We start from the raw sequence: 12,410 nt of genomic DNA, 5'->3' as shown, positions 1-12,410 counted from the left end.
TAAGATACCACCTTATGCCAGTTAGAATGGCAAAAATAGACAAGGCAAGAAACAACAATTGTTGGAGAGGATGTGGAGAAAGGGGATCCCTCCTACATTGTTGGTGGGAATGCAAGTTGGTACAGCCACTCCTACAACCCAGCCATTGCACTACTGGGTATTTACCCCAAAGATACAGACGTAGTGAAGAGAAGAGCCATATGCACCCCAATGTTCATAGCAGCAATGTCCACAATAGCTAAATCGTGGAAAGAACCGAGATGCCCTGCAACAGATGACTGGATTAAGAAGCTGTGGTCCATATATACAATGGAATATTACTCAGCTATCAGAAAGAACGAGTTCTCAACATTAGGAGCAACATGGACGGGACTGGAGGAGATTATGCTAAGTGAAATAAGTCAAGCAGAGAAAGACAATTATCATATGATTTCTCTCATCTATGGAACATAAGAACTAGAATGATCAGTAGGGGAAGAAAGGGATAAAGAAAGGGGGGGTAATCAGAAGGGGGAATGAAGCATGAGAGACTGTGGACTATGAGAAACAAACTGAGGGCTTCAGAGGGGAGGGGGTGGGGGAATGGGATAGACTGGTGATGGGTAGTAAGGAGGGCACGTATTGCATGGTGCACTGGGTGTTATACACAACTAATGAATCATCGAGCTTTACTTCAGAAACCGGGGATGTACTGTATGGTGACTAACATAACATAATAAAACGAGAGAGAGAGAATGGGGCTGGGCAGGGTCAGTGGGGGCCTCGGCCACGAGCTCTCCTGTGGCATGCTGAGAAGGAGAGCCCGCTCGCCCAAAGGTGGAGGCCCTGGAGAGGGCATGACCCGGGAGGGAACACAGGGACCCCGTCTGCCATGGGGAGACCCTGAGCTCTGCCCACTGAGAACAGGAGCGAGAAGGTGGGGACACAGGGGCTCTGACCTGAGCCACGTGATGAGCTCCGCCTACACCATCTCAGACACCCGCACCTGGAGCAGAGCCTCACCGCCTGGTGCGGAGACGCAGAGGGGGTCCAGGCGTGAGTCCCCAGGCCCCAGTGTCCCCCCAGTGTCCACCGGGCAATCCAGAGACCACAGAACCCTGGACCCAGACTACCTGCAGGTGCAGCAGGAGAGAAGGCTGGCTGGGCTCACGGGGAGCACGCAGTGGGTGCCTGCATCTGCCCCCGGCCGCCCAGCTCCCGCCTTCCAAGGTCCCAACGCCTGTGCTGGGCCCTTGCATGCCACCCCCCCAGCACTCCAAAGCTGCCCCTTTGGCCCACTCACCCAGAGGTCCTCGGGGAACAGCCTGTCTCCACCGGGCAAAGGTGCAGGGGGGACCCAGGACGCCGGGAGCAGGGTGAGGGCCCAGCAGGAGCTGAGTGCCTGGACACCCCTCCCATGACCCAGAGCCAAAGGAGCCCCTGAACACGGTGTCCCTGCCTTCATCACCCTGCGTTTCAACCCATGAGATGCCTCAAATCACCCTGAAAAGCCACATGCTTGTGGGTAAGAGAAAGTGGCGCCCCCCTGGGGACGTCTGCAGAGGGTGGGTAGCCTGACACCCCACGCGGGTGCACCCCGTCTCACTCACCTTCCGGATTCACATCTGAAATAGTAACAAGGTAACCAAGAGCCGACCCCTTTTTTATGAACTCCAGGAGGGGCAGGAGAGGCAGGGGGCCGACTCCTGGACACATTTTTTCCTAAGTCGTAAAACACCTCAAGAAAGAAAAGCCACGGCCACACGCGCCCCGGACCCCTTAGTGCTTGACCAAAGTGGGCAGTGAGGTCTACGAGGTCCCACAGCCCGCCCCCCAAACCGCGCCGGGGCAGCTGGGTCACCGCCACCCTGCCCAACCCCGGGTTTGGGCCAAAGCACAGCCACGTTCAGAGCAGGGTGAGCGCGGCACTGAATGCGCTTCCCGGGAGCTGCGCTGAGAGCAAAGGGGCCCCGTCCTCCGCATGAATGGGGGGCCCGGATGCAGGATGACCACCACCCCACCCACCTGGGATGGAAGCGACTCCCCTCCCGGGATGCTGACTTCTGGTGCTGGTGCCGAAGTCCTAGGCAAACAGGGAGCAGCCAGTCCCCCTTCCGGTGGGCGCAGAGCGGGTTGCCCCCAGGCGACCCAGCAGAGCCGCAAGGGGACAGCATGTACCAGCCCCAGTGGGGGCCGGCGGTGCCTCCCCTCCCGCACCTCCCTCTCACCTTCCTCAGCGGCAGCCCTGACCCCAGCCCTGAGTCCCGAGCCCCGAGCCCCTGGGGGGCCAGGCTGGCTTCTAAAGAACCCCGAGGGCAGCACCCGGTTGGGGTCCGGGACAGGGCCACCCAGGAACCCTGCGCCCCTGCAGCCTGTCCCAGGTGACCGGTAATACGCTACGAAGCACAACTCCGCTCCCGTGGACACCAGTAACGGAGAGCTCGCTCTGCTCCGACTCGGACAGCACCTTCTGCCGACCTTCCCTGTGACCCTGAGGGCGACCGGGTGGGAGGTCCCGCCTGCGCCTGGCCCACAGCGACACCCCCACAGCCAGCGGGCCCTCTGCACGGGCCGCCGGGCCTGGAGGAGCCACGGCAGGTACGAAGCGTCTGTCAGACACAGGACAAGCTATCAAAGGAAGACGTTTTATTTTCAAGTTTCTATGGAGATGTTACAAACAATGGAGACTGAAGGGGGAAAAAAACATTTAAAAATTTTAAAACTACCGGTTTAAAATAAAAATATGATTAGGTAAAATAATAAATAATGCCATCCCATGACAACTTTAAGATGAAGGCATGTTGCGAGCCTCGATGAGCCGGCGGGGACAGGCTGCCGCGAGCCCGCCCAGCGCCCTGGTGAGGGAGGAATGAAGTGGCCACACCGTCCAAATCTTGACTTTATTTTTTAATATAAAAACCGCATTTTTGGAAACCCACCCTACCTTTTCCCCTAACATAATGCTTTACCTCTTAAAAATAAAAATAAAGTACTAATTCTATATACATCACATGTACCATACAAAAATGTATCCAAAGTTTCTATTGCTACCAAAGTGTTCTAAATTAAAACAAGTTACAGAAAGCCCCTCATTGTAAACAAAAGATTACAAGTTACAAAATCAAAGGACACAGCCAGAGTCATTGACGCGACAACCAACACATCCGGCTCCCAAAGCAAGTTGAATCTTTATGTGCCTGTATAAAAATGCATATCAATATACTTCTGCAAATTTATTTTCATTATAAAGCAAATGAATACACTTTCTACAATAAATAATCCGCTGGGAGGCACACCCGTGGAAGGCCAGGGCAGACGGGCGGAGGCTGGAGGCGGACAGGACGTGAGGACGGCGACACCCAGAGGAAAAGCGCCTGCCCCGGCCCTCACGGGGGCGGCGGAGTGTTTTTGGTGATTTGCAAGTGACGTACACGGCATAAATTTATTCTCCACCTCTTTCCACAAAGTACCATCAAAATAATGTCATTTTCTTTCTTAAAATACACATTTGTCATTGTAAATTTACATCCCATCTTATTAAATAGTGGTACTCCGTGTAAAGAGTATGATTTACAAAATTATTAAACATTCAAAAGTCTTTAAAAAAAAGCTACCGATCACAGAAAGTGACGCGAACAGCACCCTCCGGCCCGACCTGTGATATGCGCACAGACGAGCTCGGAAGACGCACCCACGCCGTTCACAGGGCGCCCAGACGGGGACGGCTTCACAGAGAACTGGGAAAGAAAACCTGCCCTCCCTGGGAGAGGAAGAATGAAAGAACCAGGCCTAGAAATCAGAATAAGTTAAGTCTGGAACAATATACACGCATGTACAGCTTATCCACACTATGGACAAGGCCACGGGAAGGCGGGCAGGTCAGTCGATGTCACTGAGGTCACTGGTGGGCTCCCCGTGCACCCGGCTCAGGTGGCTCATAGCGCGGTCAAAGGCGACCCTCACGGCTTTCCTGATGCTGGAGTTCCGCCCCTCCATCATCTTCAGTTTGTCTATGGTCTCGTCCATGCCCAGAGGGACCATTTTGGACTTGGGGAGCCATTGCCTTTTCAAGAGAGAAGAGAGGGGAGCGGTAAGAACTGTCCGCACGGCTACCTGCGGGGGCTTCACAGACCACCTACCAGCTCAGAGCCCCCAGGCCAGCAGGGACGTGCAGCGGACACCAGGCGCTCCAGTAGCCAGCCCTGACCAGCCTTCAGGACTGAGGGCGGGGGGCATGGCCCGACCCTCCTGCCAACGCTGGGAGGGTCTGGGGGCTCAGGGAAGGTGTGAAAATCGAGTCGTCACCACGTGTCCTCCACGACACTTGCCAAGGAGCCACCCCATCCTGGAGGCTGGCAGGAGACAGGCACGACCCATCAGTCTTCCACACCTTTCCTGAGTGGCCACCAAGGGCACACACAGACACGCGTGCGGACGCACACACACGCCCTCACAGGCACACGTGCACACAGCCTCGCACGGTGAGCGGGGGAGGGCAAGGCCAGGCGAGGAGGGGCAGGCAGGCGGAGCCAGCCGTGGGGCAGTCGACCAGCCCTTGGACTGGACCAGGCGGACACGAGCCTCCGCCAGGTCTGCCCGAGACCAGGTCACGCGAGGAGAGAAGACGGAGTGACAGTGCTCACGGTCACCACAGAGCACGGCAGAACCCGGTCCAGCCGCACGCACCCATGCTGGTGGTACACGGCCACTCTGTGCCGAGGAGCCCATCGCCGGGACGGGGAGCTTTCAGTGCGGAGACCGCCAAAGTGCAGCACATGAGTGCTCAGGGGACAGCATGGGAACCGAGCAACGTCGGGGGTCTGGGAGCCCAGGACAAGAGCACCACGTGGACCCACCCAGATAAGAAAGGGAGCGAGACCAGGCCTGGTCGGCTGGCCACACGACCCCCAGCAGGACCCAGGTGCATCGACCCGGCCTGACAGCAAGCCCAAAGCCGGCGCCTGCACAGCCTGGACGCCTGCACTCACCAGCTTCTCTTGTTGTCAAAGAAGAGAACGAGGAACAGCTTCTCGTCAGCCTTGGTCTGCATGTGCTCACCTATCTTCAGCACATCCAGCGGCGGGGCCGGGATGGTGACCCCGTTGTGGTGGCCAGGCACACGTGGCATCTTGGGGTCGATGATCTGTCAAGGGAGGACATGCGCCGGTCACGTCTGCGAGCCCATCTGCCACGCCCCCGGAACGCTCCTCGGGCTCCGACTTGAGGTGGCTTTTGAAGGAAGTCCCCCAACAGCCGACACCCTGCACGCATGTCCCCCGGCAGGCGCTCACGGGACACCCGGCCCTGCAACAGCAGTGGGACGGCCCCCGGACTCGCGGCACAGGGCCACACCGCTCAGTACCCTGGCTCCCCAAAGGGCAGCCCCACGGACCCCCCCAATGCACAGACCAGGGTCGTGGCCCCATGCCCTGCTACCCCGAGGCTCACCAGGGCCGGGTAGGAGGGGTAGCCACTGCATTTGGCCCACACGACTTTCAGAGGCTCGAGAACGGAGGCCGCAGCATCGGTCGAAATCCACATGCTGTTCTGACCAACCTCTGGGCGGAGAAAGGACACTGTGAGTCATCAGGAGGGTGGGGCGCCGTGCACGCCTGAGGCCCCCCCTGCAGGAGCACCGGCGACAGCTACTCCCACCTGACCCCAAGCCCGGCGCGGCCAGCACCAGCCCAGCAGGTCCCTCACACTCTGCTACATGCTGAAATCTGGGGAACCAGCAGGCCTGCAGTCCCTCATTTGGCTGCAAATGACAGAAAAGCCTAACACCGGGCGGCCTCCAAAGTTGCATGACCAGGAAACATTCGGAACTGAGTATTCCATACAAGAAAGCGACACAGCACAAAACCGTCCCTGTCGTCCCCATGGCCCCCCATCCCGAGCGGCCGCTGTCCCGGTCTCCAGGGAGCTCCCACGTCACCCCAGGACGGAGGCCAGCCTGATCCCGCCCAGCAGAGCAGGCGCCCGCGTCACGGCCCGCGGAGGACGGGGCCCAGGCTCACCTGCGGCGATCCTGGCCGCCTTGGCGTAGTTCCCGTTCTCAATGCAGGAGATCAGCTCGCTGCGGTCCTCCAGCGTGTGCCTGCGCACCAGGGCGGGCTTGCCCCGGCCACACTTGGGAGCACTAAAACTGCAGGAGGGAAAGCAAGGCTGTGTCAGCGCTCCTTCCCCTCTGCTCCGTCGGCAGCCCGAGCCGGGCCCCGCAGAAGCCACACGGGGCAGACCGTGCCCAACAAGCCAGCGTGTGAGGGGCCCCCGGTTACAAAGGGGTCTCCGTGGGGCAGACGGGCAGGGCTGTGCTTGCCACTCTTCCAATCAGGGCACAAGTTTGGGAGGAAAAGACAAAGAATAAATATAACCACAGACTCAGAAACTGCTCATTTTTTATGAACGGTTACATTTCCCGTGTCTGGTTAAATTCTACAAGGCAGACGAAGAGAACCAGGGCAAGGGCCCTGAAGAGCAGGACAGACGCACCGCCGGTGGGGACGGCGGCAGGGTCGGGGCAGGCGGGAGCAGGTGGGCCAGCTGGCAGGGCAGTGCCCACCTCGAGTCGCAGAGCGGGCTACTGCTGGACGAGATGCTGGACTCCGAGGCACAGCGTCGTCGGGGCGCAGCTCTCCTCCCCGGGGCGCCACCCAGCTCCTGCTCACTCCGTGCGCCCCCAAAGCCATTGGTGAGACCTGCAACACAGGCACACAGACGCCTCAGTCCCGCACGCCAGGGGCCACGCTGCACAAGAGCGCGCCCCGACCGAGGCCGCACAACGTCGTGTCTGCCCCGTGTCCCCCGCCCCCGCAGCGTGGACGACGCAGGAGACGCGGCAGTGCTTTGAGTCCAGACAGCAGCGGTCTGAACAAGGTGCTCTTCTCCGAAAAGCAGAAATGTCTGCACAGGCTCCACAAAGGCAAAGCCAAGAGCATCCAGTTCTTTCTTCCCAGACCAAAGGACTCCGCCCACGTGAGCCTCCCCGCGCCGGGGGACGCCACCACGGAGAACGGGTTCGCACGCGGGAGCTTCCGCGGGAACGGCAAGTCGAAGGAAACACAGGCACCTCGAAAACACCCGAGACGTGTGAAAGCAGAAAACGCGCTCTAACCCAGGCCGCCCCGTGCCCCGCAGCACAGAAGCCACGGGGAAGCTGCAACTGCCTAGCGTTCAGTCCACATCACTGAACAAAACACACTTCGTCTGGAACCACGCCAACTCTCAAAGCCAAACCACGGCCTCCGGAGAGCCCGAGGCCAGAACGGGACGGGGCTTGGTGAGCAGGGGAGGCGGGCTGCTCCCTCGGGGTGCAACGGCTGGAGAGTCCAGCACATTGTTCTTCCCAAAAAGAATCTCATTCTCATGCTTAAAAGAATGTTAAATCCAGTTCTTCAGATGTCTTTCGAAGGCGGTGGCCGGATTACAGGGTTTCTCATCGCTTTACCGCGCGCTCTGTATTTTCTCAGCGGCGCGGACGCGTGAGTCGAGCGTGCCCGCAGCTAAGAAATACGCACACAGCGGGCAGGCTTTGCTGCTCGCGGAACAGACGGAAGCGACTCCTTTTCCTTAAGTGAATTTGTTAGACATCCGGCTCCGTTTCCGTGGGACTCAGCACCACAGGCCTCAAAGAGAAACGCAGGACTTTTACTGTGGTTCTAGCCCGCGCGCAAGCAGCAACGGAAGGTGGCTGGGGTGCCGCACTTGGTGATGGGACTTGGACGTTTGTGGCCCATAAAGTACACCAGCAGAGCAGCGGCCACGGGGCCAGAAACCGGCTCCAGCCACACTCACCAACGGCTCAGAGGCACCGGGAAGAGGAAAGCAGCACCCAGAGTCCCCCAAAGCCGGCAGGTCTCAGGAGCTGCAGAAGGCAGCTGAGAGACCCCCACTCAAGACAGCCCGCCCCACCCAAGCAAACGGACAGAAGGACGGAGCCACAGTCCCGCAGGTGCATGTCCAGCACCCGGCAGCAGCGAGGCCACGAAGCCACCACCTGCACCCCGGGACATCACCTGACTGGCCCTGTGGCAACAGTCCAAGCCACAAGGACGCGCAGGGTCAACCTGGAACTGGGGCCTGGTAACCCCGGATGGCCTCCCTGGGTACCTGACCCCCTTGACCTCCAGGTGCTGTCATCACTTCTGCCTGTGCCTTTCCCTGCAGAGCTGGAGCGGGCCGACCGGGACAGGCGTGCGAGGCACCGGACAAGAACTCGGCTAGGACCCCTCCCTGTCCGCAACGGGCTGTGACCACTCAGAAAAACAAGACAAGACGCCGGTTCCAGAGCACCCCTGGCCAAGGTCAGACTGGGGCCCAACGCCTGCACAGAGGCATCCGGGAAGAAGGACACCTGGCACGCGTGTTCCCAAAACGTGGCTCCAGGCTTCACTTGGCGACCAGGAAGGCAGCACCGACAGCACCTGCGCCAGGTACTAGGCAAGAACCACCCAAAGCCGTGCTCCCCGTGAGACGCGAAGGGGAAAGGTGAAAACATGGGGCTCCGTCTGAGAAAGGCGATCAGCTCCCTCGATCTCCCAGAGGACTGAGAGGACACGCATGTCCACGGTGACTAGCTCCACACACCGTTCATCCGTTACCCAGGAAACGTCACTGAACACCCGCTAACTAGCAGGCAACAGACAAGCCCGACAAGAAGAGGCTGCTGGTGCCGGGACGGGGCCCCCCAAGCCCCCAGCCCTCCCCGACATCCTCGAGGTGGCCGGTGGCCAATGGCCGGGGCACCAGCTTGCACACTCACCGCCTCTCCGCCCCCTCCCCGGCCCAAGGCTCCCTGTGCAGACAGACGCTTTCTGCCAGCCGGCTGCAGCTCAGGGAGCCCACCGGCCCCACCCTGGACACCCTACAAGCACTTGCAATGACACCCAGGTTCTGGGGTCTGTGCAGAGATGGGCCCGCCAGCCATTCGTAAAGAGCAGGCATCCACACAGCACCTGAGCCCCTAGCCAAAACCGTGTCCACACCAACTTTTAGAAAACTACTTCAGAAAAAAACAATTTTTTCAACACTAAACGCCAGGTCAGTGCGCTACAAAACACAAAAGACAACGTGGCCACGTGGACTAGGCCGGTGTCCTCCAGCACGTGCGCCCCGCTTTCCCCCAGAGCACGCGGGACCCTGTGCCGGGACCAAGGACCTCCTTCTCTGCCCCCACAGGCACGACACCCCGAGCCCTGGCCCAGATGCTCCCCCCCATCAAGGCCTTCTGGGGCACACCTGGGCCACATGGGGGGATGACCCAAGGGGCCTCCTGAGACAGCCAGTCAACACTGTCAGAAGCAAAGCGCTCAAGAAAGCTTCCAGAAGCTGTGAGGTCTGCGGTGAACGGCTCACACCTGCCAGGTGGGGAGAGGCTCCTGGCGCTCCTCCAGGTGGGCAAGGCCCACACCTGCCACACCCTCGCTGCTCCTTAAGGAACCTTCTGACTGGTGCCCGGCAAGAGGCAGAGAAGCAGGGTGGGCCGCACTCACTGCTGTCCGCCACGGGCCATGTGGGGTGGACACCAGTGCTCTGCCTGCCACCACCCAGGCTGCTACCCCGGCTCCCCAGCATGACGGGCCAGGGCGTGACGCGGGGCCAGCTTCAGAAGCCGGTGGGCACAGCGACCGCGCTCGGCCTCTTGAAGGGCTGGGGGCCACCCGTTCCTTTGTTTATACATTTTTATTTGTACTACTGGCAATAGAACTGCATTTTTTGTGTGCATTTTTCAACCTTTTCATAAACACACAGCAAATAAGACCCCAACCACCCTGCTTTTGCCTAGACCGGCTCCTCGAAGCGGCGGCGGCGGCAGGGGAGGTTCCCATGGGACGCCTCCAGGCCCCACGGGCAGGACTCCCGCACGTGCAGCAGGCATTCGGCAGGGTGAGCAGAGAGAGCCGCCCCGCTCGCTCAGGACTCCCTGGGGGCCGGCCGGCAGGGAGAGACGAGTAAGAGGAGAAGGGAGACCAGGTAGAAACCCAGGAACAAGACGCCGACGAGCGAGGGGAGGCATCAGTGTTTACACATCTTCCAGCTGTGCCGCGTACCCCGCGCCCGACCTGGAACCCCTGGTCCTTCCAGGCCAGTTCCGGGCCTGCTGAAGCGGGATCAGAATCTCGGTCCACGTAAGTCGTCTGCGGGTGCCACAGGCTCTCTGCGCCACGTGGCTCTAAAGCCGCGCTCGGCATCGTTCGCACCTACCCACGGGGTCGGGATGGGCCGAGGAGGCGTCCCTGCCAGCGGTGGCCAGCTCGAGGAGGGACACCAGGCGGCTCCCCGGCACCTGCGCTGGTCCTCGCGGGGGCGTCTGGCTCTGACTTACAGAAGGGGGTGGGCGGGGTGGGGCCCGTGTCCTCCACGTGCTGGCGTTTGTGTTTTGTTTGGAAGATGGCTGAACGGATGCAGTGATCTTTCTGCACTCCAGAACCGCCGCTGAGCAAGGCTCCAGTCCGAGGTGAGTAAGAGAGAACAGTTAGGGTCCAAAGAGTGAGCTACCCAGCATGTTAGTAGTTAAACTGAGAACCTGGAAAACAGTGAAAAAGCCATTTAGTCTGACTGGGGGCGCCGCCAGACCAGCCTCCGCCCTGAGCAGCCTGAGGACGAATGCGACTCCCTCTCTTTCTCTCTAGTGCGTCTCCATCTCTCTGTGCCTGTCTCTGCGTCTCCGTCTCTCTGTGCCTGTGTCTCTGCGTCTGTTTCTATCCCTGTGTGTCTTTTTCTGTCCCTGTCTCTGTCTGTGTCTGTCTCTGTCTGCTCTGCCTCTTGTGTCTCTCTTGTGTGTCTGTCTCTGTCTCTGGCATTGCGTCTCTCTCTGTCTCTGTGTCTATCTCTATCTCTCTACGTCTCTGTGTCTGTGTCTGTCTCTGGCATTGCATCTCTCTCTGTCTCTGTGTCTATCTCTATCTCTCTACGTCTCTGTGTCTGTGTCTGTCTCTGGCATTGCATCTCTATGTCTCTCTGTGTTTCTGTGTCTGTCCATCTCTGTGTCTCTCGTACACACACACACACCACGGGATGCACACACAGCAGGAGTCTCAGGAGCAGAGACCGGGAGCACAGAAGTTCCAGCCCAGCTGTTCGTTAGGGGAAACAGATGAGCGTCGCGGAAGGAGGAAGCGAGAAGACAGCGCGCGGGCTTCAGGTGGCGTGACACTGGGAAAAGCAGGGTCAGGGGCTCTAACTCTGGCCCACCGGCGCTTCCCACGACTCGAGAGCAGGGAGGGCCCCCAGGGGCCGAGTGTCTCCAAGTGAACGGGCCCGTTTCCACTCTAACTTGGGAATCTTGCAGCGTGCTGTGGGACGCCAGAAAAACCCCCTACAAGGCAGAGCACACGGATGAATCTTTGGAAAAAGCGGAAGGTTCAGAATAGTTCAAGTCCTCGGACGGCGAAGACCGCCCCTCGGAGCGAGCGATCCAGGGCGTGCAGAGAGCACCAGGAAGCTGAGCGGAGGTGGAGCCAGCAATGGTGCCGGGTGGGCAGCAGGAGGCGGCGCGGCCCTCTGCCTGCGTGCTGAGCAGATCCTAGGGCTACTAAGACTCCCGGGCCGCTCAGGACAGCGTTAGGACTCATCATGCGTCCACTGTATCTACTGCCACTCTGGAACAAGAAAGCAAACACCCCCATGTCAGTCAGGTCACAGGGAGCACACGTTCCTCCAGACGCACACCGCGGCCCGCTCAGAAGCTCCTGCAGGACTGCCGTCAGCACCACACACCTGCAAGACCCTCCACTCGGCTGCACACAGGTGGGAAGAAGGGGACATTTCCTACAAGGACGAGGGTGCCCAAGGCCCCCGAAAGCGTGGCCACCATGGTAGCGGTGGAGCCTCACCGATGGTGGGAGGCCCAGGGGTGGCACCAGCTACAGCAGGACCAGCCTGGCCGGGTGAGGGCCACCGTGGGGCCCCACGGACCCATCCTCTGACACCAGGTTCGTGGTACACCTGGGCCGCGGAGGCCCCTGGCCGGCGCCGCCCTGCACCTGGGCCGCGGTCGAAGGCTCTGGCATGGGGCCCGGAGCCTTGAACGATGTCCGAGCAGCTACGCCCGGGTGCCCACGGCACGACACGCTCTGGCTCACCTCCTCGTGCGGGGACGGGACCTCAGCGCACGCGCACCACACGCGGAAGGAGCCTTTCCCTAAGCCTGGCTGGGACAGGCCACGTGCGGTCTCAGAGACTAGGGAGCGCTGCACTGAGCGCCGTCTACGGCCTAGGAATCCCCCGCGCAGCTTCACATTACTTGGAAACAGAAACAAAGCTTTAACCCAACACAATGTGAGCACGAGAACAAAGGATTTCTATAAAATTAAAGTGAATGTTCCACACGTTAAAATAAAATTCCTAAGAAGTGATCCGGGCAACAAAAGGACGCTCGTGCTAGTGGGGGGGGGGGGTGGGGGGAGCACACCCCAGCGCGAAGGCTGGGG

At 59.9% G+C, this 12,410-nt stretch overlaps 1 protein-coding gene across 8 annotated transcripts in view; it reads right to left on the bottom strand.

Annotated features, from left to right (window-relative positions):
* Nucleotides 1–2,610: 2,610 nt before the first annotated feature.
* BRD1 (bromodomain containing 1) overlaps nt 2,611–12,410 on the bottom strand; it is a 42,990-nt gene continuing 33,190 nt past the window's right edge. For 6 of the 8 annotated variants that reach the window (XM_087868600.1, XM_045815444.2, XM_087868602.1 and 3 more), the window contains 5 exons: nt 6,542–6,677; nt 5,997–6,124; nt 5,428–5,537; nt 4,968–5,122; nt 2,611–4,042 (listed from right to left, as the gene is read on the bottom strand). In XM_087868600.1, coding sequence (XP_087724726.1) covers nt 3,859–4,042; nt 4,968–5,122; nt 5,428–5,537; nt 5,997–6,124; nt 6,542–6,677 — 713 coding nt within the window. In that variant the 3' untranslated portion in view covers nt 2,611–3,858. The other 2 variants (XR_015727060.1, XM_087868605.1) reach the window with 2 other exon arrangements.

This window comes from Ursus americanus, chromosome 17 (genome assembly GCF_024610735.1).
Source record: "Ursus americanus isolate L20-20 chromosome 17, mUrsAme1.1.p, whole genome shotgun sequence".
Taxonomy (NCBI): domain Eukaryota; kingdom Metazoa; phylum Chordata; class Mammalia; order Carnivora; family Ursidae; genus Ursus; species Ursus americanus.
This window is presented reverse-complemented; position numbering and strand designations above follow the sequence as displayed.